The 23413-nt window shown below is 40.8% G+C and overlaps 2 protein-coding genes across 3 annotated transcripts; one reads left to right on the top strand and one right to left on the bottom strand.

The window, feature by feature from the left end:
• The first annotated feature begins 2184 nt into the window (after positions 1-2184).
• On the top strand, positions 2185-7381 carry LOC117742851 (solute carrier family 13 member 2-like). Its single transcript, XM_034550501.1, has 11 exons — positions 2185-2298; positions 2847-2983; positions 3300-3556; positions 3632-3809; positions 3896-4018; positions 4571-4780; positions 5584-5684; positions 5852-5967; positions 6528-6689; positions 6769-6906; positions 7250-7381. The coding sequence occupies exons 1-11, from the start codon at positions 2200-2202 to the stop codon at positions 7379-7381; spliced, it is 1653 nt and encodes a 550-aa protein (XP_034406392.1). The 5' UTR covers positions 2185-2199.
• Positions 7382-8858: 1477 nt separating this feature from the next.
• unc119b (unc-119 homolog b (C. elegans)) lies at positions 8859-20470 on the bottom strand. 2 transcript variants are annotated; one of them, XM_034550881.1, is made up of 5 exons: positions 19833-20470; positions 12212-12325; positions 11828-11918; positions 11542-11714; positions 8859-10754 (listed from the first exon to the last, which is right to left on the bottom strand). In XM_034550881.1, the coding sequence occupies exons 1-5, from the start codon at positions 20083-20085 to the stop codon at positions 10642-10644; spliced, it is 744 nt and encodes a 247-aa protein (XP_034406772.1). In that variant the 5' UTR covers positions 20086-20470; the 3' UTR covers positions 8859-10641. The 2 variants fall into 2 exon arrangements, with proteins under 2 accessions (XP_034406772.1, XP_034406773.1); XM_034550882.1 differs by lacking the exon at positions 8859-10754 and adding an exon at positions 10791-10881 and having other exon boundaries at positions 19833-20439.
• Positions 20471-23413: the final 2943 nt, after the last annotated feature.

Raw genomic sequence — 23413 nt, 5'->3', positions numbered from 1 at the left:
TTCAGTTGATAAACCTATCGTTTGGCAATCTTTTCCCTACAGTCAGACCCCCACCTCTCTCTACCTTTACTGTCACCATCCTCTCTTTCCCAATAACTGCATCTCCCTCTCTGGCAAGGATTGTGATCTCTTTGGTGTTGAGTTAATGTTTGATTTGCAACTAGAGATATAAAGGTGGTTTCCACCCATTCATTTTAGCCTCATTACTTCAGTGGTTCTCCGAGGAGCACATCTGTGTTTCCTTATCTTCGCTTGCACTTCACTGTTGTAGGTAGATTCTGTCTTGATCAGCTGTTCTTCTGAGTTACATTGTGGATAGCGTTTCCCCTGCTGGTGGCTCCTTGTCAGCTTTGCCAGGAGGATCATGCCTCGTTGGCTGATGTGGCTGTGGTACCACAGAAACTACCTCATCATCGTTGGCACTCCGCTCGCACTCCTTCCCCTGCCACTCGTCATCCCTACATCGGTGAGTTTGTGTGCATGGCAGTAACTTGACTAAATTGTTTTTATCTGTGTTTGTTTTGACTGAAAGAACATCACAGGTGTTAAAAACAAGAGTCTTAAACAACAGTTGCAGTGGGTTTGACTTTTGAAAAAGATGTTTGCTTCTTATATGTGCATCTGTTTTCTACTTGAATGCGCTGAACATGCCAGAGAGGTACATCGTGGAAACAAATGCTCATTCATTTTGCCTGGCTTAGGCTTTCTACGTTATCAACACCTGGAGATGATTGCAACAGATGTGCACATGTTGTTTCACATGCACATCAAATATTTGTCCACAGGATTTAATATCCGTTGAGTAGCCTACAACCTGTTGATTAATCCGTCAATTTGCCTTCGAAATAGTTATTTTATGTTGGTACACATTTTTTATGTTGTTTTATAGTTGCAACTAGTAATCTATCTGTCAAATTTCAGGATACACTACATGCATGTGTCAGCAACTCAATCGGCAAAATCAAGCAAATGCCACACTGGAGACTTTTTTAGAACAAAAATGTATGCCATCACAACTATTTCAAAGATGCGTCAATCGCATATAAACACATTATGGCTTTAAATAATAACTTAATTAAAAGGAAATCAGACACTTTACTTCCCACTTTTAGAAATGGGTGAAGTCACACAGGTTTCGTAGTCTGTAAAGGATAAAATAAACCAGCAAACTGATAACATTAATAACAAACAGTAAATCCAATAATGTGCAATACATGCGTGTGCTGGTGTTTGGCTATTAAATGTCACTCTCTAACATTCCTAACTGGGAACTCGCAGACTATCGTCTGACGATGGTTTAGCTTTTCCATTGTTTAAAATTTGTGAAACAATTTGGTCAGACACAATGTCTCTGCAACTCCAGTCTTGCATCTCAAGTCGGTTATCTCACTGTAAACAACAAACAGAGCACGCAAAAGGAAGTCTTTATCCAGATATCTGCTGGAACCCCTGAAGTGAAGCCAGTCTCATGTCTGACCATTAAATATACGTAGCCTATAGCCACAGGCAGTACTTCCTAGCTTAGCTTAGCATAAAGACTGGAAACAGGGGAAACAGCTCGCCAGATTCTATTAGAAATACAAACCCTCCCAAAGAACACTGACCAACATTACTGTCATATTGTGTGTGTTTAATCTGTACAAACAACTGTGTGTCAAGGACAAGTTGTTGTTTTATGAGCGGATTATTCTTCTTTTTGTCTGGTAGCAGTGACTTCCTGCAGTCCCTAGCTGCAAAGCAACTTCTCTAAGCTAAGCTAAGGAGAACCATACAATTATATTATAATTGTAAAATAAATAAAAGGTATTAAGAGCAAACAAGATACACAATACTGTTGGAGTGGGCTATCATTTCACATTGTGTATACAGATATTACAATAACATATTTTACACATTTTGTGATTGCTACTTTCACTCAAAGTGTGGAGCTGACAGTGGAAACTTTTGTGTTGGGTAGTTTAAACAGCGTTTGTGAATTAACTGAGGACCCATAAACAGTTATCTAGTCAGACAAGAGCACAACAAACTGTTTGTATTATCATCAAGGGTTGCTGTTATCTCCATGAGTAAAGTCTCACTGCCTTTTAAGGACAGAGGACGAGAAAGCTGATGTCCTGTATGAACTTCACTGTGAAGTGTGTCTCACTCTGTATGCGTGTGTGTTTACAGGAAGCCAGATGTGGTTACGTTATCATCCTCATGGCTCTTTACTGGTGTACAGAGTGTATGCCTCTGGCTGTGACGTCCCTGCTGCCAGTCGTCCTCTTCCCCATGATGGGCATCATGAAGGCTGGAGACGTACAGTACTTATTTAGGCTACGTTTTTGTGCTTCATTATGCGGCAGCTTATCTGTATTTACCAATATACCTGTATAAATACTACTGCTTCTCACAAGAAGGTTCTCTGATATTTTGGTATGTTTCTACGGTTAGGTTCTTTTGTCGTCCTTGACAGCACAAGTTGTATAATGGGATGCATCATATCTCATCTGAACAAACAATCAGAAAAGGGAATAGACTACCTTAAGTTAAATGCAGCTGATTTGCTATGCAGTCTTCCTCACTTCCTCAGGATCAGCTAAAGCAGAACATTGGCGTGGTTTTAAACGCTGAAACACTGCATGTTGAAAGTGTTGATCCAACCCTCAGTCTCAGGACATATTGTGTAGAAACAGTCAAATCTTCAGTGTTTGACTTGTATTGCAAAGTAATTGGATGATACATTATGGATCTGGCAGCATGTTCACAGGTCACTGCATTAGTTTAAAGACATGCTCTGTTTGTTTTGAACGTGTTTGGATGTTTGATTCTTCGGCTGAAGTTAGTGTCTGTTTAATGTGTTTCAGGTCAGTATTGAGTATCTGAAAGACTCTAACATGCTGTTCATTGGTGGGCTGTTGGTGGCCATCGCAGTGGAGCACTGGAGCCTTCATAAGCGCATCGCTCTCCAAGTTCTGCTGCTGGTTGGCGTTCGTCCGGCCCTGTAAGAAAACGTGACACAGCTCACCTGTACAGCAGTCAACTAAAAGAAATATGTAACCACAGGGTCCACAGGATCCAAGGATCTTTATAGTCTTGACTTGCTCATGTTTTCAAATGTCAGAAATGTCAGAAATGCTCAATTGATTACACAAATCATCAATTCAGCACTTCTTGTGATATAATGTGTCTCTCAGGAGGATAGATGCATACACACAAAAATAAATGAAATACCTCAGCTTCATCCATTTGATAACTACCACGACTGTTCTACCCGCGATCCAGTCCTCGCATTCACTCCCTGTGACCTTCCTCAACAGGTTAATGCTGGGCTTCATGATCGTCTCGTCCTTCCTGTCCATGTGGATCAGCAACTCGGCCACCACCGCCATGATGCTGCCCATTGCCCAGGCCGTGCTGCAGCAGCTGAAGGCCACAGAGGCTCGGGCGGACGAGCGAGATTTCCAGACTGCAGCCGAGGACAACCACGCGTTTGAGATGGAGATCGGACAAACTAAAGAGGAAAAGATGGACGAGAAACAGCCAGACACCAAGGTTGAGCTGGAGGACGCAGAGTGTAAGTAACAATGTCTGCTATAGATGACAATAACCTTTCCGATAACGTTAACTTACTGAATACCTTGGGCTCCAGATGAGCATGAGTGGAAGCCAGAGTCACTGCTGGAGTCCAAGAGGAAAGCGATGGAGTCAAAGTACCAGCTCCTGACCAAAGGGATGAGTCTGAGTGTGTGTTACGCTGCCAGCATCGGAGGCACGGCCACGCTCACCGGCACAACCCCTAACATCATCCTTAAGGGTCAAATCGACAAGTAAGGCATGAACAAACACAGGAAAATATTATTCCAGCTGTTCGAGCCCTTCTCTCATCGCTCCGTCTTTCTCATCTTGTGTGAAGGCTCTTCCCTGGGAACAATGATGTCATCAACTTTGCCAGCTGGTTCAGCTTCGCTTTTCCCAACGCAATGCTCATGCTGGTGTTGGCCTTTCTCTGGCTTCAGTTTATGTTCCTAGGCTTCAAGTAAGACAACCTCAGCCTATTACAGTCAGTATGTTTAAATGGTCATTATCTGGTCCCATCTAGCAAAGTTTGACACATGACTGAACCTCAAACATGTATTTAAGTAAAAAAAGTTAAATGACATACATGGACTTTATTTCCTGTGTCTTTTGAAGAAAAATAAATGCGAAATTCTATTTCCATGCTTCAAGTTTCAGGGTCCTGGTATTATTCATGCTGGCTCACTGTCACGCTGCCACAGTCTTGGAAAGAATAGAGCCATCGTTAATGTTATTAGTAAACCCTGAACATGAAACATCTGCTGTGAAAAAAGTGTGTTATGACACTAATTGCAGTTACACAGGCCGCTAGTGATCTGTTTGTTGTGAAGTTTACCAGCTTTACTTATGTCACACATGTTATCATTGTGCTGACATTACAGCTGTTGGATAAGATACAGCAACAGAGCTACCACTGTGATTTTATACTTTTAAATATGGTTCAACCTGACTCCACATCCTCAAACATTTCTTTGATTTCCAACCTGCAGCATATTTGTACTTTTCTCCTCAGCATGAAGCAATCATTCGGCTGTGGCTACAAAAGCGACCGAGATAAGGAGGCGTACACGGTAATAAAGCAGGAGTACAAAAAGCTGGGGCGCGCTCCGTTCGCTGAGTGGGCAGTGCTCACCATCTTTGTCCTGCTGATAGCCCTGTGGTTCACCAGGGAGCCGGGCTTCATCGACGGCTGGGCTACTGTGCTCTTCAATAAGGGGGGACCGTGAGTCTTTCTCTTTTTTACTTTGTTTTGTTCACGACTTTAAACAGTACGCGTGATGATATTCTCTATTTCTCATATTGTCAACAAATCCCAAGAAGAGACTCAAACAAATGAACTGATTCTCTGTATTGTCTGTGTCACAACTGCCTGATATCAATTATTCCTCTACGCCATACACCTCCATTACTGTCTGAAAACTATTGAAAACATACCACCGTTGCTTTTGGTCACATGGTCCTCAATTACATGGGCTCTGTAGTTTATTTTTGGTCAATCCTACGTACAATTTACTGCTTCTTTAAATATTCACAAGAACAAAGCTGCAGCTGAACAAAATACATGATTTATTCCTGTTTGAGTTAAATTTACTAAAAAGTACAACTGATTAATGAAGTTATTAACCCTTTTTTATAGATGAAACTAAATGTTTGTGACCCTTTTGTAAAGAGAACAAATGGCTTTGGGGCTGATCGCCACAGACAGGCAGGGGTGGTCTGGGCTGGACTGTTCCGCATTGTTGGTTTTGGTCTTTTCATCGGGCTTGTTGACAATTAGAAACATGTAGAATATGTTCAGATTTATCCTTTAAACTTCTCTCCTTTACTTCCTTTTACTCTTGTCCTCTATCTTTCCTTTAAAGTATTCAGAAACACACAAGCAACATTAAGATGTAAACCTAGTACATCATTTACACATCTCCGTTCTTAGTTCCATAGTGTGCACTATAACACCAATGAAGCAAAGCAGGAAAGATGGCAGCAACACACTCAAACAACAATATGTGGAATAATGTTGTCCCTTAGATTTGTAACCGATGGAACCGTCGCTATCTTGATGTCGATGCTTTTCTTCGTCATCCCCTCCCAGATGCCCAAGTGTGGAGGCTACGGCAACAATGACGAAGGTGAAATGTTAAATCCACTAATCCCTAATAATACAATGCCTTCATGATGTTCGTGTGACCTAGATTTCAGCTCATTGTAATACTGGATGATGATTACCAAGCGGATACGTCACTGCTCTTTAAAACTAATTACTTTTTCATGTTCAAACGTCATCTGGGTCTCGCAGGTAAAATGTTGAACGCTCCCTCCACGCTGCTGAACTGGCAGGTGGTCCACGAGCGAATGCCCTGGCACATCATCCTGCTGCTGGGAGGAGGATTCGCTCTGGCTGCTGGCAGTGAGGTAAACACCCAGAGAGGTATAGCACGGGTTATTTGAAGTGGGGTTGTGTAAGGTAATCCAAAGTCAGTGTATTATCTACAGTAAATTGGGATCAGCATGCCCATAGTTTGGAAAAATTGACAGGAGTACCAGCACGGAAGCAAAGCAATGTACTGCTGTCAAAAAGAAAGACACATATTTAGGTATACTCTTTATTTAGAATCATTTCGCAGCTTCACCTCGCTGTCAGACGGCCCTTTCCAACGTGGGAACTGAAACCGTTATGTCCATCTATGATCTCTTCAAAGCCAACCAAACTCCATTGACAAAAACAGCGATTTGACCTTACAGGTCATGGAAGTTGCTCGCTGCCTCGGTCGGTTAGTTAGTTTGTTTGTGTGACTTCAAAACACCCCAACTCTCCCTATAAGATGTCATGATCCTTTTTTATGGTGCTGAAAGGATTTGTTGACTAATCAACGACCGAATTCTCATTTGTATCTATTTATTTTGTAAAAATTATTCTGGTTACTGCTTTTCAAATGTTTCACATCATTTCTGCTCAAAACTTATGTCAACAGGAGTCCGGTCTGTCCAAGTGGCTGGGAGATAGCTTGGCCCCCCTGCAGCAGATTCCCCCCTACGCCATCTCGTTGCTGCTCTGCATGCTGGTGGCAACGTTCACCGAGTGCTCCAGCAACACGGCCACCACCAACCTGTTCCTGCCCATCCTGGCCTCAATGGTAAGCAGATGTCCACACGTCCACACAGGTGTTAGCACACATCCTCTTCATGTATTTAATTGTGCCGTGTTTCTGATAGGCCATAGCTATCAAGATACACCCGCTGTACGTGATGATTCCCTGCACCATTGCTGCCTCTCTGGCCTTCATGCTGCCTGTGGCCACACCCCCTAACGCCATCGCCTTTTCTTTTGGAAAACTCAAAGTCATGGACATGGTGAGACTCATACTCACAATACACAATCTATGTTACAAGACTCATTCATGTGAGCAAGGTGTAGAGGACCTAATTTAAAAGAAGATAGTCTTTGTGGATCTAGAAGGGAGGAAAAGTGTACTTTACAAAGATTGAAAAGAAATATTGATGCAGCAGAGACACCTTCTAGGTTATTAAACATTGTTTTGAGTCTTTGATTTTAGTGTATGGTGTGTAACATCTCCCTTTAAGGAGACTAAACTTATTGCTTTTAAGACTTAAATTAAAGGACTGTACGTACCCTGTTTTTTCGATCTCTACTCAAACTGTATCCTGACCAGAATGTCACTCTCTGTTCCTTCAGGTGAAAACTGGCTTTGTGCTGAACGTCATTGGGATTCTGACAGTTAATTTAGGCATCAACACCTGGGGAAACACCATATTTGACTTGGGCACCGTACCTCATTGGGTCAACGTTACAAACGACAAACCTTGAGTCTGGAAGGACAGGAATGACACAGAATTGTTTTTTAAAGCCCTTGAAAACTTCAAATCTTAGGGGACTCTCTGAAAACAGTCAAATATTAATGACTAAATAAGAAACAGGGAGAAGAGAAGTAAGGTTCAGTAAATGTGATAAAGAAAATTAAGTTTAAAAACCATTTAGATCAAGTTTCGCTTGGCAGTGGCGCACCACTCTCACACAAACCTGTCAGTATATAAAACGAGACCTTCCTAGAAAAAGAACTGATAAGCTAGAGTTGATATCAGACTCTATAATTAGCTCGGCTCTATAATTAGACGGACTCTCCCTTATATGTATTTAGTACTTCCTCGTGTCATTCCATTAACAGAACAAAACAATAACTAGTGTTCAGTAGTAAAAACACTGAGGTCACTTCCTTTTACACATTTCCATGAATGCGACGTCATCTTTTTGATCTATGTATCCCTCACAGATGCAGTACACTGTGTGTGTGTGTGATTATTTAAATTGTGTCATCCGAGTGATGTTGTGTTTACAATGTGGAAATGAGCTGAAACTGAATTAATGGCATGAGTTGATTTAACTTATTACTTATTACTAATCTTTTGTGGTTAAAGTCTTTGTTTCATTGTCGCACATTTTATCAGTTTATTTGGCGCATGAACAAGGATTTACTTTACATTTCTTAAATCTTAATTTTAAATGTTTAAATATGCTGCCTAGATTAATCTAAGTTCAAGCTATTTAAGGAATAGTTTGACATTTTGGGAACTACGCATATTAGTTTTCGTGCAGAGAAGACCGATGCCATAAGAGTACCCTAAATGTGAAACTACAGCTATCATAAAGACTAGAAACCAGGGGAACAAGTTAACCTATATATAGTTTTGTCCTGTGGTAAAAAAACTAAAACAAAGCCTCTAAAACTCGATACTTGTGGGTTGCTGGAAGGCACATTTTTACCTATCACCAAGTTAACCATCTCCTCACTCTGGCGTCACACTGAAGGGACAAACATGAACAAACATGTGGAATCAATCTTCTTATCTCAGCAGGAAAGTATCTCCGGAAATGTTTAACTATTCCTTTAACAAATAAACCCCAGTTATAATGACCACGTGTCCTTAAAGTGCAGGAGACGCTGAAAAACATCCTTTAGCATCGGGGAAGTCAAAACATAGAAAGTGCACATATCAATAGCAGGAAATTGTTCCTAACGACGGGGAGCATGAGTACAGATGAAAAGGCTGGTTGAAGGACAACTTTGAGATAAGAAACTGCCGACAGGACACTATAGGTACTGACCTTCACTACAACCGTGTATACTGTTGTTATTCCAGGTAAATGTAATAAACTGAAAATGTATAGGAGAGAGGTAACAATCCAGCAGTGTTTTATTTCCATATTAATGTACCAGAGCTGTTTATATTCTAAAAATAATATCTCTCATCAACAATACAATATTAACAGACAAGACACTGTGATATTTCAAATGTCCCATAAATCTTTATTCATTTTTTATTTTTGTTCAGTTATACCCAACATTTGAATAGTCAAGAACTCATCAGTTCAAAATAATTTGTACATGAGTCAAAAATAAATCTGCTCTACTTTATCCGTTACATTTTTTGACATAACATTCAAGTCAGTTTTATCTCAGATTAACAGAGTCCAATTTTAGCTTTTTATTCCCTTCAACTGACAATCAGCAACTTGCAGACTAAGAAAAAGTCACCCAGAGTGTGATCCCTTTGCCCCAATGACAATCTGAATTAATTTCCTCTCATTTCTTGTGTTGAACATACAACAGGTGCATTGATGTAAGTTTCTCTGAACTTACAGACCTCACCTGCACTTGCTGTAACAGACGGGTGGATTTTTACTGCAGAATCACTAAAAACTGCTTGAAATCAAAGAGTATATGCAGATAGGCTAAAATAAAAGAACAATTTGCACACTTTTTCAGGTTGTGTCTCAGCACAGTCATAGAGAAAGCCAAGTGTGTATACTACAATTTAGAGGCATCCCAAGACACTGATTCTCTGTGACAGATTCCCTCTAATAACAAGAGATCAACACACTCTGGTCCTAACTTACTGGAATGTGTGAGAGGCAGAAATTAGAGAAACAACACATGAATAGCCTGATGTAGAAACAGACTTTAAACAAAAAATATATATGGGATTTTAGGGTGATTTCTGCTACATTCCCCTTATATTTTTCCTCTGTGCAACAAATCTGATTGAAACATATCAATATTTAAAAATTAAAATGTTCCTTTTCTTCTCTTATGACATGTTTCTTCCACTCAGATAGGCAACCTAACAAAAGTTGTAACAACTTCTTTATGAACTAAACAAAGCAGCATGAGGCTTGAAAAATACAACTAGTTACATTTATAGTCATATAAGATTAGCTCATCTTTAAAAGTTTCCCCTTTGTTGGCTCTGTATGTTGTGCTTTGAGCAAAAACAATAAAAACATACGCCCTACGGGTAATACACGTTACACAACTCGAGAAATAAATAAAGAACAAAGGAAACAGGTCTGATGAACTAACAGGTTTCAAAAATCTATTTAAGCTTTAGAAACCAAATGACCACATTATTGACATTTAAGTTATTCTATTCTTATCAGACCATTAATCATGCATCACACTGACAGACACAAACAGTCATACAAAGTATACAAACATACACACTCCAAAAAGCTCACTCACTGAAACTGAGAAGAAGAACTGAAGTCCTCAAAACACACAAGTTTAGTTACAATATTTGTTCCTAAACCCTAGCATACAACAATGACAAAACAATAAATAATCTATCAATATTTGAAGATACAGAGTTTTTACTTTTTTTTCACATCACACGACGTGGCTAGAGAGCGAAAATCCATCGGATATTTCCTAAAAAGTTGCTTACTTGCTGGTTTATCATACAAAAACCCTTTGTTACAGCGACCCCACGCCGTGCTGTGAACTGTGTGTGTGTTTGTAGCTTTTAGGCTTTGCCAAACTTATACATGCTAACACACACACACACACACACACACACACACACACACACACACACACACACACACACACACACACACACACGGCCCTTTTCTGGATGGCGTTTGTTCTCTCAGCGGGAGAAAGAGATAGAGAAAGAGAGAGAGAAAGAGAGAGAGACTACTGGATTGACAGGATTTTAATCCCACCAGTGTACTCTGATCGTTCCCCAGGTCAGTCCGTACATCCACCCGTCTCTCGTGTCAGCACACCGTCTCTACGTCCCGCCGTTGTACGAGTAGTCCGCCTTGTTGTGCATCACCAGCTTATTGTCCACAAAGTAGAAGCTGTCGGACTGCGTCTCATACGGGTGCAGCACCATCTCTCTGACTGAGGGCGGACACAAAAACATCACTGCTGTTAGAGCACCGGTTCACAACCAAGATCCCAAGTCCCAAGATGAGTCAATGTTTAGGGATGACAATGTCGGTCTGTCGGTCCTCCACTTTGGTCCAGCCTGAAATATTTTGTCAAGCATTCATTAGACTCACGTGGACTTTGGTAAAGACATTCATGATCCTCAGACAATGAAACCTACTGATCTTTGTGATCCCCTGACTTTTCCTTTAGCATCACCGTGAGGTTATCGTTCGTGGTTTTAAGTAAAAATGTCTCAACAACTTTGGGATTTATTGTTTTGAAATTTGGTACAGACTTGCATGCCCCCCTCAGGATTCATTTAGCGCCAGCACCAGGTTAAAGTGTCACTTTGTCTCGTACTCTGGTTCATGACCAAATACATGCAAAACATACTTAAACTTATTAGTACTTTGCACTGGTGCTAATTAGCAAACGTTAGCATGCTAACAATTGAGAAGGTGACCATGGTAAATAGTATACCTCCTTATCAGCAGGTTACCAGTTATTGTTAGCATGCTGATGTTAGCATGTAGCACCGCTGCCACTAAGTACGGCCTCACAGAGCACTCCAAGACCAGTCTTGTTGCTTTTGAACAACCGTACACTTTTCACTTCTTTAGTTTTTATTTTTATTTTTAAATTTTTTTATAAAAAACTACTTTTTGGCCAAACTGCTATTGCGTTCCAAAAAAAGAAAGCTTTTCAACAGGTGTTTTGTTCATTGAGTATATATTTTAAAGCAAAAACATGTACTTACTGATGTCTTCAGACAGAGGTGGAAATTCGTAGATATGTTCACAGGTGTTTTTGCTGCTGGGCATGCAGAAGCCAAACTCAAAGTCAAAACTCTTGAGCAACTTCTCTCTGAAATAATGTCTCTCAATCATCCTGAAGTTTTCTATCGGCATGTCTCCGACCGTGAACTCAACACTGCAGTGACAAAGACAGACAGAAAATGGTGAGAGGGGCAGAGAAATCACAAACAAAGAAAGACACAAAGGACACGTCCCTATAAATAAAGGTTCACACACGTTCTCACTTACGTGGCTCCAACTTGCCGCAGTCGTAGAAAAGCGGGGGTGAACTGGTAACGGACAAATCGGCCGGCGTTTGGGTCAATGTCCTTTTTCTCTCCTGCTTTGTCCAAGTTAAGGATCAGTGGAACAAAAACAGAATCAAAATGACATATTTTTAGTTATGGACATTTTATTGGCTTGCCTGTGGTTGACTGTTACAAAACACACAGTATTAAATAACTTAAAAAACGAGAATATGTGCTAGTTTTATATTCCAGTTCATGTCTGACTTCAAAAACTATGCATTTTGTTTGATAAAATACCAAACAAAGTGGATATGTACAGCCTACATGTATGAGGCTGTTTTATAATGTTGATTTACTGCAAGTATTTTCATGGTAAATAGCTCGCCTGTGGATGGAGGTTTGGTGATTTCAAACAGCACCGTGGCAGACTCCATGTCTCTGATCCTGAACCTGGTGAAGTCAATGTTGTAAATATTCTCGTCCGGGCTGCAAAGATAATCTGAAAAAGATAAGAAGCGAGAGAGAAAGTATTACAGATTAGACACTAATACAAAGGATGCATTTAAAAAAAATAAAAACACACCAAGTACACTCCCTGATCAACCTTTTGAGAGTGAAATGTGTTCAGAGCAGAGCGGGTCAAAAAGTGACAGTTGGATCGGTCTTTGATCAGATATTTTGAGATGTCATTCAAGAATTATTTCATGAACCAAACTGCTCTGATGCACTGAGCAGTGTGGCATATCTTTGAATGAAAAAGGTTCAAACAATGTTTATGTTTCTAAGGTATTGTTATGTTTTAGCTCAGAAACTCAAATATCGTAATGTACCAATGCCAGAATTCTAAGTTACTTTTCTATTATATTAAAAATACCTAATTTGACAGCTATCAAATATGTTTGTTTTATTTATTATTGAAGATATTAAAACACTAAAATGACTTCTGGAAATAACTGACATGAATCTTGATGTAATACTGTTAGGGGAGCCATTTCCTCACAAATGTGACAATACAGGCACAGACACAAAGTTCTTTTCATTCTTCTAATCCTTCCTGCCCTCAGCGGGCAGTGTCACTACTTATTAGCGTTCCCCAGCAGAACAGACACTTCCTGCTTCCCGCCTGATCCAATGGCACTGCAGGCCGGCATGTGCAATTTCAACATTTCCACTGAGGATCCCTCTCTCCCTCGCCTCACCACGACAATCACAAAGCTCACATGGATGAAAAACCCAAAACATTTGGGATAACGTTGTTTCCGAGAGGGGAGCACTGCAGGCCTGAGTCAGTGAATGTGTGATTACAAGTTTAAAAAATCTGCAGCTGTCACACAGACACACGATGTCCGCTGTATCTGCTTACCACATCCGTGTCTGCTCAAAGACAAAGAAGAACAACTGTGGAGACATGGACGTCTCTCGGTAGACATGGGATCATTTAATCACTACCGATATGAGCTCTGACTGTCCATCCACCCAACAGCTGATCTCTATAACACATCGACAGCTTCCCACTAAAAAACATACCAACGTGGTGTGGGCAGATGTTACCATCAGCTCCCAACTCAATAGTTCATCGCTCATTTTGTTCTGATGTCTTTAAGTTTGGTAGATCAGGACGTGTGTAAGAATGCATTTACAATGCTCCCAGCATGGCATTTCTCATGTTTGCGTATTCATGGTGCAACAGAGAAACATAACCCGAAGTCGCAGCGTGTTGTCGACTCCGTTTAAAGAGTGCTGCTCCCTGACAGAGCTGACCTGATTCGTTGTGACGCTCTGATGCCTTTGCTCCTCTGTCAGCCTGAACGCTGAGGTCGGCTCTTCTGAACACATCAGCTCTGAGTACAGCGCTGAATACACCGGCGTACAACACCTGATGATTCACACAGCCTCCACACACACACACACACACACACACACACACACACACACACACACACACACACACACACACACAAAACCAACAAACAAACAGCAGCCACATCATTCTAAAAAAATAACATACATCCTCTATGGCTGCGAGGAGCTGGGCATTGAAAGCATGTGTACTTGTGTAGGTCATATACACTGTAGTTACCTTTGAACCTCATAATAACGCACGGACAATGTGTTTGAAAGAGAGTGTTTGCTCTCTGTTTGTGCACTCTGAGTTGTTTGTAGTAAATCACACAGTCTGTGTGTATTTCTACAGGACTCATCCAACCTGTGTGTGTTCAGTGACGTGAAGTTGAATGAGGAAACACACCAAGATGACTATAAACAGTCGAAGCTGTGAGTGTTGCAGTAACTCTGAACTGTGCTGGTAGACAGGAAGCTCGTCAGGAAACCACTTCAAACATCAACCGTCTTTTTTACAACAGGGACTTCAGACGTCATGTGACCTTATCACAAGACCAATGTATCGACCTTCAGAGCCAATATTTTACAGCCCTCACTTATAGTGACATCTTATATGAGCATGTTATGTCGGGTGGGTATCGTCAAATGATTTCTGGTGATTTTTTTAACACAATATGTCTTTGTGACTTTTACAGTTTTTTTTAATGAATGGTTTTAAGTGTGGTAATAAAATTGACAAAGTAGCTGCTCAAAAAGTGTTTAACTGCATTACTGTTGTTGCCGTCAGCAACCACCACTGTACCATCGAAAAATCTTACAGTTTATACCTTAAACTATATATATATATATATATATATATATATATATATATATATATATATATATATATTAAAAGACAAAGACAATAATGCCACCACACGTTGTGGTAAAACCCTAAAATGTGCACCACATATCAGAAAAGGGATGTTTTGTGTCATATTTTCTTTCTGTCATCACTCGGCTGAGTCCTTTCGACGTGGCAGACATCAGCAGTTCACTGGCTAAACTGAGTTGGTCAGGTCCACAGTTCACCACACACACTGTACCACATGACCTAGATTCAGCCCAAATAAACGCTTCCGAGCTTGTTTTAGCAGTTCACCCAGATAACGCTGGGACAGGACCGATCTTAGGAACCTTTCAGTATGAAGGTTTAAGATCACCGGTATATGAAGCAACATGCAATGTTATAAAAATGTGTGTGTGTGAAAATGACAGCTGACTGATAATGGTACCTAGTTCAGTCTGTGTGACTGGACATTTTATTTTTGAAAGTAGGATGCACATTTTAATAAGTTTTTTATTTAAACGGTTGAGATTTTGAGTATCCTAAATGCAGTTTTCCATCAATCTAAATTGATAAGACTGTATAGTTTGTGTTCCTCCTTTTATTTGTTGTTGTTTTGTTAACCAAAAAAGGATGAAATATATTCTTGCAGCAGGAAACAACATTTGGATGCATCAATTTGAGGGAAACTATATTCAAACTAATCTTTCCTGTGAAATTGAGCAAAAACTGAGGATCATCCATCTTAAAATGGTGACGTGCATTTTAAATATGTTGGGATCACTGTGCATGCTAACATGCTAGCATGCTCACATTTTAAAGCACCGCTGTGCCGAAGTGCAGCCTCACAGAGGCGCTATAGTGTGGCTATTGACTCTTAGTCTTGTTGTGAATTAAACTTGCCCACATATGAAGCGGAACACGTGTCGATCAACAAATGCTCACGATGAAACCTCGAGAACTGGTGGCAATAAATCAGGTTTTAAAAAAGCAATTTGCAACAAGTTTAAGCAGTTAAGATAGTTTTGAACACTAGTACCAGCAAGCCTCGCGGGAAAAAGATTGGAGGTTAATTTAATGTCCTTGCATGAAATCCATTGCGTGCTTGTGTTTCATTACAGTAATTAACACCCACCACTCTCAGGTTTGTTATCCCACATGAGACATAAGCTTCCCTTCAGCTCAGTGAGGGCTTCTCCACTATACACAACACAGCCAGCTCCCACTCTGTCTCGTCGGCATGGAAACCACACATATTGTCTCCTGCCCTCTTAGTAACAAGTAAGATTCAAGAGTATCACATGTGGACAAACATAGAGCTTATTTACTCTCATTTTATACAGATGAGGGTCCACACACACACACACACACACCCACGAGAAGTGCATGTGCACTGCAATACATTTATGAATAATACAAACAAGCGAGTGTGAAGTCAGAAAAAATATATATTAATCCAGTCAGTATACCAAATTGTTTGCATTACTACACACAGGTTGAAGTTCAACACATACACACATTCATATTGTGTGTTTAATTTCTATATTCATCTAAAAATCTGAAAATTTGAGCCATCAATATATCGCTGAGCGCTGACGTTGGCTTATCACAGCTATATCAGAGCTGGCCTACATTTTGTCAGGACATACATATTTTATTGGCTTCTTTTTATATATATTTGATCTTTTTGAAGTTGTACAATGTTCATATGAATGTTGGTTAAAGTATCATTTTGTTGTATTTTGTTGTCACAACTCCTGACACGACTGGTTCAAGATTACGTGGATGACATAGGAATTAACTACTGGGTTAAGGACAACTTGTAGTGCATTATTTTGTAGGTATAGCGGCAAACGGTGTATGAGAAGAGGCTGACCAGATAAGTGGGAGGTGGAAGGCACTTAGGTCCAACACAGATCACATGGACTGATCCTGTTTAGTTTCTTGTATGAGGCCAAATCCAACTAGTCACTGGAGGGAGGGGGCAGGGTTAAAGCAGTCAGGTGAAGGACTGGAAAAAATCTAAAATAACTTTTGTCGTCATCACTTTACAACTTTTGAATTAGTTTGCATCATAAGAAGAAGATTGTGTCACAGTCACAGCTTTCATTTGCAAAACATTTGCTCAAATAGTGCAAGCAGACAGGACTGCAGGCCAAAGTGGGTTATTTGAGATCTGGGTACAAACGTTGTAACACTGAATCTATTCTCAAAGATAATTACTCTGTTTTGCGTCCTAACCAAAGACCCCACAGGCAGTCGTGTTTGTGTGAGTTTTGTCACTGATTGACAACATTTCTAAAAATGTAATGGTGTTATAACACCTGTTAAAACATATACTGTGACTTAATAACCAGAGCAACAAAGATAATGCTTTATACTCAGTAAGTTAAACTTAAAAGCTAACTTGCAGTTACAACAAAAGTACTCAAAGTGGTTAAACAAATGTTTTACTACAGATTAATGAGGTATAAGTAATGCAAGGTCCAGATATCAATAATGAATCAGTCCTCTACCCCAACCAGGATGTTCCTACGACAATCCGAGTAGGCAACAAACAATTACTTCATTATCAATTAATCTGCCAGTTGCCAAAACCCCAAAAATAATGCATTGCTTATATCAGAAACTCAAGTTGTTTATCAACCTACAAACATGTGCTGGTTCAATCTTCCAAAATGTGAGGAATTGTAGCTTTTCTCTGTTTTATAATGTAAATTGAATGAATGTTTAAGAAAGAAATGAGCTACTTGAAAACATTACTGTGGGCTCTGGGAAATTGTGGAGGGCATTTTATAAAGAAAACTAATAATACATTTGCAAATCATTAATTCATTAATGTGTATTTGACCAAAATATCCAAATATATTCAATTTCAATTATCCATGATTTTCTCTGAAAAACCATCAAATTCCCACATACCAAAAGCTGGAATCAGAGAACTGTTGGCATTTTCTTCATATGTTATGTACACAATATAATTAATCTTTCATCAAAAAAAGTTACTGAATCAATAAATTGTTTCAGCTTCAAACAAAACAACTGATTAATCTATAAAAATAAAAAAGTATAATACTGAAAATAACTTTGTCGCATCCCTAAAAGAAACAGGAGTCTGCAGGGAGTCTTTCTTGCAGATCTGAGTTAGTGATCGCTCCACTGAACATACGTTTGGATCAGTTCAGTAAACTGAGCATAAAGCCAGTTACTTCTATGCAAATCTTAATCAATTTCAGCAGCTTTGATTACCAGATGGATTGAGCAGAACATTATTAGTAGCGAAGTTATGCTATTTGAAAGTCCTTTTTCTGAGAACGTATCCAACACAAAGTAAAATTTCCCCTCCTGTGAGACATCTATGCTCCAAACAATGTTTTTGACTCAACTGTTGTCAAGCATAACTGAGCCCTGCTGAGTTGTCAATTTTGTATCATGCCACTTCGGGAGGGAATCAATTTCAGCCACTTGAGAATGTGCAGCAGCAGTAAAAAAAGAAACCGAGGCAGACGAGTCCCAAAACAACAGAAGGGCTGCTGTGGCTTTCTTCAGGCTGTATGCTGCTTTGTTTAACCGCCACAAGCAAGCGTGAGTGCGTGTGCACATATGTGCGTTTTGTCTGTATAAATCTTGAAGTGACAGCACGAATATGTTAAACAGCGATGCAGAGGAGAAGAAAGAAGAGGAGGAAATGTGGAGGAGAACAGAAACGAACGCTCCAGTGGCTGTAACCACGGAAATATGCTTCATGTTGCCGTAGTGATTCAAGCGTGTATTCACGTTGCTGTGGTGATTCACACATGCCTCCTTATTACCTCCAGCGGTGATGCTGCAAGATTGAAAAGCGAGAGTTTCCAAGACCATAATAAGTTCAGCATGGGAGACAAAATCATTACGATGTTGCCATCGATGTGCAGCTGGACACCGATCTCACACAGACTCACTCATGTAAATCACCAGACAGATAAAAACACAAAGACAGACACTCATACGTGTAACATATGTATCAAAAACACAGCTGCAGTTTAAGGACATTTAAGAAACTTTACAGTGGCGGTCAGAGAGGAACAAGCTGAGCCAAAAGGATGTTCCCAGAGCTTTTCCTCTTCTCAGTAAACTGTGATTATGTTGGAGTGGACGAGCAAGGTCTTATTCCTCGTCACAACATAAACGTCCTGTGCCATCATGAGCGACACGAGAAAGTAACACAAATACGAAAAAGGATAACATGACAAATATGATTAGAATTAGTTATCTTCACTGTAGAAACAGTTTGTAGAGAGACGTGCACTCCTTGTGTTGTTGTGGCCTATGTAGCCGTGTTGTGTAAGGTATTATACAGGTCTTTAAATAGACAAATGCCCTGCTGGCCACCTATTAGCTAAATACTGGTTTAAGACCTGAGTTGGTGATACCTGTCGCTGTTGTGCTCTGTGTTTACTCTGTCAGAGGCTGGTTTGAGATTTAGAGGTATGGCATCATTAATAAAAAATATATAAAAACTGCATGAAGCTTTATAATTGTAACACAATGAACATGTCATTAAAATGAGCCATATCAAGTTTTTCAACATGAAAAGGAAAATATATATGAAATCATTTCATTTATCATTAAATGAGATGCTCTTAAAAAGATTGTATATTCAGTGAACCTAAACTTTACTTTGACAGTTGCTACTTTTCAGATTTTACACCACACATGATCAGCTATGATATGCAATATAGGCAGATGTAGGGTCAGTTTGTCTGTATAATAAATACTAAGTGCTGATAATAATAATACTTGGTACTTTAACTTAGATTTTGAGTGCAATACTTTAACTGTGTTGTGGCATTATTATTATTATAATAATACTTAATTTAAAAAACTTGATTCTAAATGAACTCGTGCAAAGGAAGCATAATGCTGCTTTAAAGGATGCCTCCTCAGTCTCCCCGTTCTCACTCTGCATCCTTATCGTCAGATACAATCATCCTGTTAAGAGGATGAAAGATGAGTCGTGCATGTTCAGCTAATTTGAGGAGTCTTTACATCTCCATCACAGGTACTCAAACTGCACATGGGGTTTTAAAGCACGACTCACCCACCGTGAGCTAAACTTAACCTCCAGCAACGCTGACCGGTCACAGGGCAACCGAGATGCCAGCAGAGACGCTTCTGCAGCCAGGTTAACGTTTACCAGAGAGTGATGCATTACCATGTGCTCGAATAGGGCCTAAGTAGATTACATAAACAAGGGGACACGGTAATGACGTGGAGCATGACTCATGAAAGCAGGAGCTGGAACATTTCAACACCTTTCTCCCTCTGTGTGTCACTCAGTAACCGACAGTGAACTTACTCTCCGTGATCTTCTGCAAGCCCAGCACATCCTCCGGAGTGATCGCCGTGCTGCCGAGCACGTCCCCCTCCGTGGTCACCGGGACCCCCCCCACGTCGGTCGAGTTGCAGCCTTTCTTCACTTTCATTGCCGCCGGTTGCTTCGGGCTGCTGCTGTCTGCGCCTCCGGTGTCTCTGGCCGGATTATTACCGGCAGGCTTCTTAGCGGTTGATGGGTCCTGGCTGCTGCCGATGCCGGTACAGGAATAGCTCATTCTCCGATCCTCCTCCCCCTCTCCCAACCCAGGGCTTCCAAGATACAAAACAGTTCCCTCCCTCCCTCCTTCACCGAAGGATGCACAGTCGCTGGATGTTATCCGGTGCTTAATTCAAATCCGCTTCGTCTTTATGAGCCTGCAGTCTGTCTCTGCAGACGGCTCGCGTGCACGCGGCCGCGGGCTCTCGTCGGCTGAGCGCAATATGCGGAAAGCGGGGTTGATTTCTGACTTCTTCTTCTGCGCAGCTGCTTTCCGAGACGCTATTTCAGCCGGGCCAAGTGAAGCTATAGTCTGTGGGACATAATCTGCTGGGTTTTAAACTGAAAAAGAGGCGGCAGATGGCAGTTGCTGTCAAGGAGGGAGGGAGGGGGGGGGGGGCGTCTCAGCGCCTGCGCGCAATCTGTGTAGCAACCGTCAAACGCACGCAACAATCCAGAGGACAAACCCGCTGATAAACACACCGTATATTATATTGCAGGACGTGTTCTGTTGAGGCCCCTAAGAAACTGCGTTAAATATTATCATTAGACTTGAATAACGACTTTTTTAGAGTAGCTTGTAGGAAATAATGGTAAAGTCATTGTAACTCCAACAGCCTTTTCCTCTCAGTGTCAATATCAGTGCCAATATCCCCATGCATTATAATAACATCAGATACAAAAGAGCACACATGTAGCCACTCTTAACCCGGAGGGTGGGGGCTACGATGATGGCGTGTGTCTGAACAGCGTTAACAGCTGTAACCGCTGTGTGGACTCAGAGGTGCATGCGGGGGATTCGGCAGCATCCAACGGTGAGGTTGCACATTGCAACCAACTGAAATCCCCCCTGTGCGCCAAAACAGTTGAACTGGTTGAAAACGTGAAGACACTTGTTGGGTTAGTCCGTCTACTATAGAAACATGGCATTCAGCGCCGTGGAGAGAACAATTCTTATTTATTTTTAGGTGATTCTACACTAATGAAAACATATTAAATTAAATGTTACACACGGTTAATTTAATGTAAAACCAAAGAACGCTGGACAGGTGGACCCAAACCACTGATACAGAGGCTGCACAGCCCATTAGTTGAGATAACGATCTTATGAAATGCGAGGGGTGAACTGGGGTTGATGCGCTGCAGCATTGATGAGTAGATGGGTTGCAGCTGCGCAGCTTGCAACAGGTGAATCAGCTTGGCAGCAATCAGGGAATAGTGAGTGGAGGAGCAACTCCCACAGACATGAGACACTGGGAAATGACAGAAATGTACTATTAATGTAAATGTTTTCATAGTGTGTTATTGATGCATTCACTTCATAGAAGTAACAGTAAATGGTCCACTGTTGTGTTGCAATCATTTCCCTGAAGTTTACCCAAATATGTAACGTTATTACATCTAAGATCGGCAGCCTCATTCAACAAATATGGTTGATAAATTCAGCTCTAATTGCATTTTTTGTTCTTCTTCCCAGCCTTTACATTTAAAGTTGGTGCTGGTAACAATCACACACCTGTTGAACTGTATGAAACAAAGAGTCATAGGCCTATGTGTGGCCCTAGGGAGCAGAATGGAAACAACTGTGTGAGGTATTAATCCTATTTCTGTCTCTCTTTCACTGATGCATGTAGTTAGTCTCTGCATGACTCACTGGAGATCTCAGTACACATGACTATATATAACAGCTCTGCAGTGGCACTGTGTGTGATGACCTGCAGTTAACAGCAGCCGCCACAACAAAGTCCCCGTTAAGCCAAAGACCGGCCTAATAAATTAGTGTATGGAGCTTGTTTATATCCTGGAAGAAATAACGTCTTTTTGAGCTACATTAAGGTTTCACACATGGCTCTGCACTGAATGGCCGGGTTTATGTGGAAATGTTGCCCCCTAGAGGCAGTCATTGATAAATGAGATCGACTTTTCTTTTGACGGGTGCCCTCCACCCAGAGTAAGGAAGGCAGGAAGTGAATGTTGCTTTCGTTCAAATGCTGACCAAAACTTTAATATTCAATTCTAAAGTTAACAAAAACCCTGTTGGGAAAAAAGCTAATGCTAGCTAGTGATAGACTTTTACAAACATCAAGTTTTGGCTTGTTTCTTTGTAATTAGTATTACATATGGTGTATGTATCAGAGAGAGAGAGAGAGAGAGAGAGAGAGAGAGAGAGAGAGAGAGAGAGAGAGAGAGTAGAGGTGTGTGTGCGGCAATGTTCTCTGTTAAATATGTATAGAAGAAACTGCGGTTTTGTTATGTGGATGTCTGTGAGAGTCGGCTTTATGGTCACCGTTGGCTCTTCACATCAGCCTGCTGAGTTTGCGGGTCCCTTTGTCACGTCTGAGCTGCTGCTGCTAACATCAGCAGAAATACACACACACACACGCACACACACACACACACACACACACACACACACACACACACACACACACACACTCATGTTTTCATGACTTTTGAGAACATTACATTGACTTACATTCAGGAGACTTACCATAACCGCTACCAGCCTAATCCATAAGTCTTATCATAACCTTAACCGTATACTAAAACCTAACCTTGAACTAAATCTTCACCCTAAAATGATTTACATTATGCACGTGCCTTTTGTCACCAATAAGAAGAATAAACATATTTCACACACACACACACACACACACACACACACACACGCACACACACACACACACACACACACACACGCAAACACAATATTGAACAGATCCACTTTGATCATGTGTTCACAAAGATATTCTTATTACACAATCAGATAATTATATTGAAACACACACATGCACATACGCACACACACACACACACACACACACACACACACACACACACACACACACACACACACACACACACACACACACGCACACACACACACACACACACACACACACACAGACAGACAGAAAGTCTGGGCAATGTGCTGACCTCAGTAAGCCACTCCTAAATGTTGATTGACCAGTGCAGCTAGAAGAGAGAGGAGGGTGTACACACCAGCCGATCTCTCTGTTTTGTGCGCTCTATGCTTTAATGACAAAATAAAGTATGCAGTAAAACCATAAAACACAGCTTTTGCTTCAGATGTTTGGAATAAATTCAATAAGCAGTAACGCATGCTCTCAAACAAAACTTCCACAAAAGTGTGATAAAGGATGTGTGTGTGTGATTGGCTTGATGGGAGGATTGCATGCTTCATCAATCAGCAGACAAGTTACTAACAGCTTGACTTCTTTCATACATCCCAACTACTCAACATGTTTCCTGTGTTTCCGCTGCCACTCTCTGCCAATGAGACCTTTCAGTCGGTACCGTTGCCCCCTGCTAGGCATCATTATTGA

Source organism: Cyclopterus lumpus, chromosome 14 (genome assembly GCF_009769545.1).
Source record: "Cyclopterus lumpus isolate fCycLum1 chromosome 14, fCycLum1.pri, whole genome shotgun sequence".
In the NCBI taxonomy this organism is placed as follows: Eukaryota; Metazoa; Chordata; class Actinopteri; order Perciformes; family Cyclopteridae; genus Cyclopterus; species Cyclopterus lumpus.
This window is presented reverse-complemented; position numbering and strand designations above follow the sequence as displayed.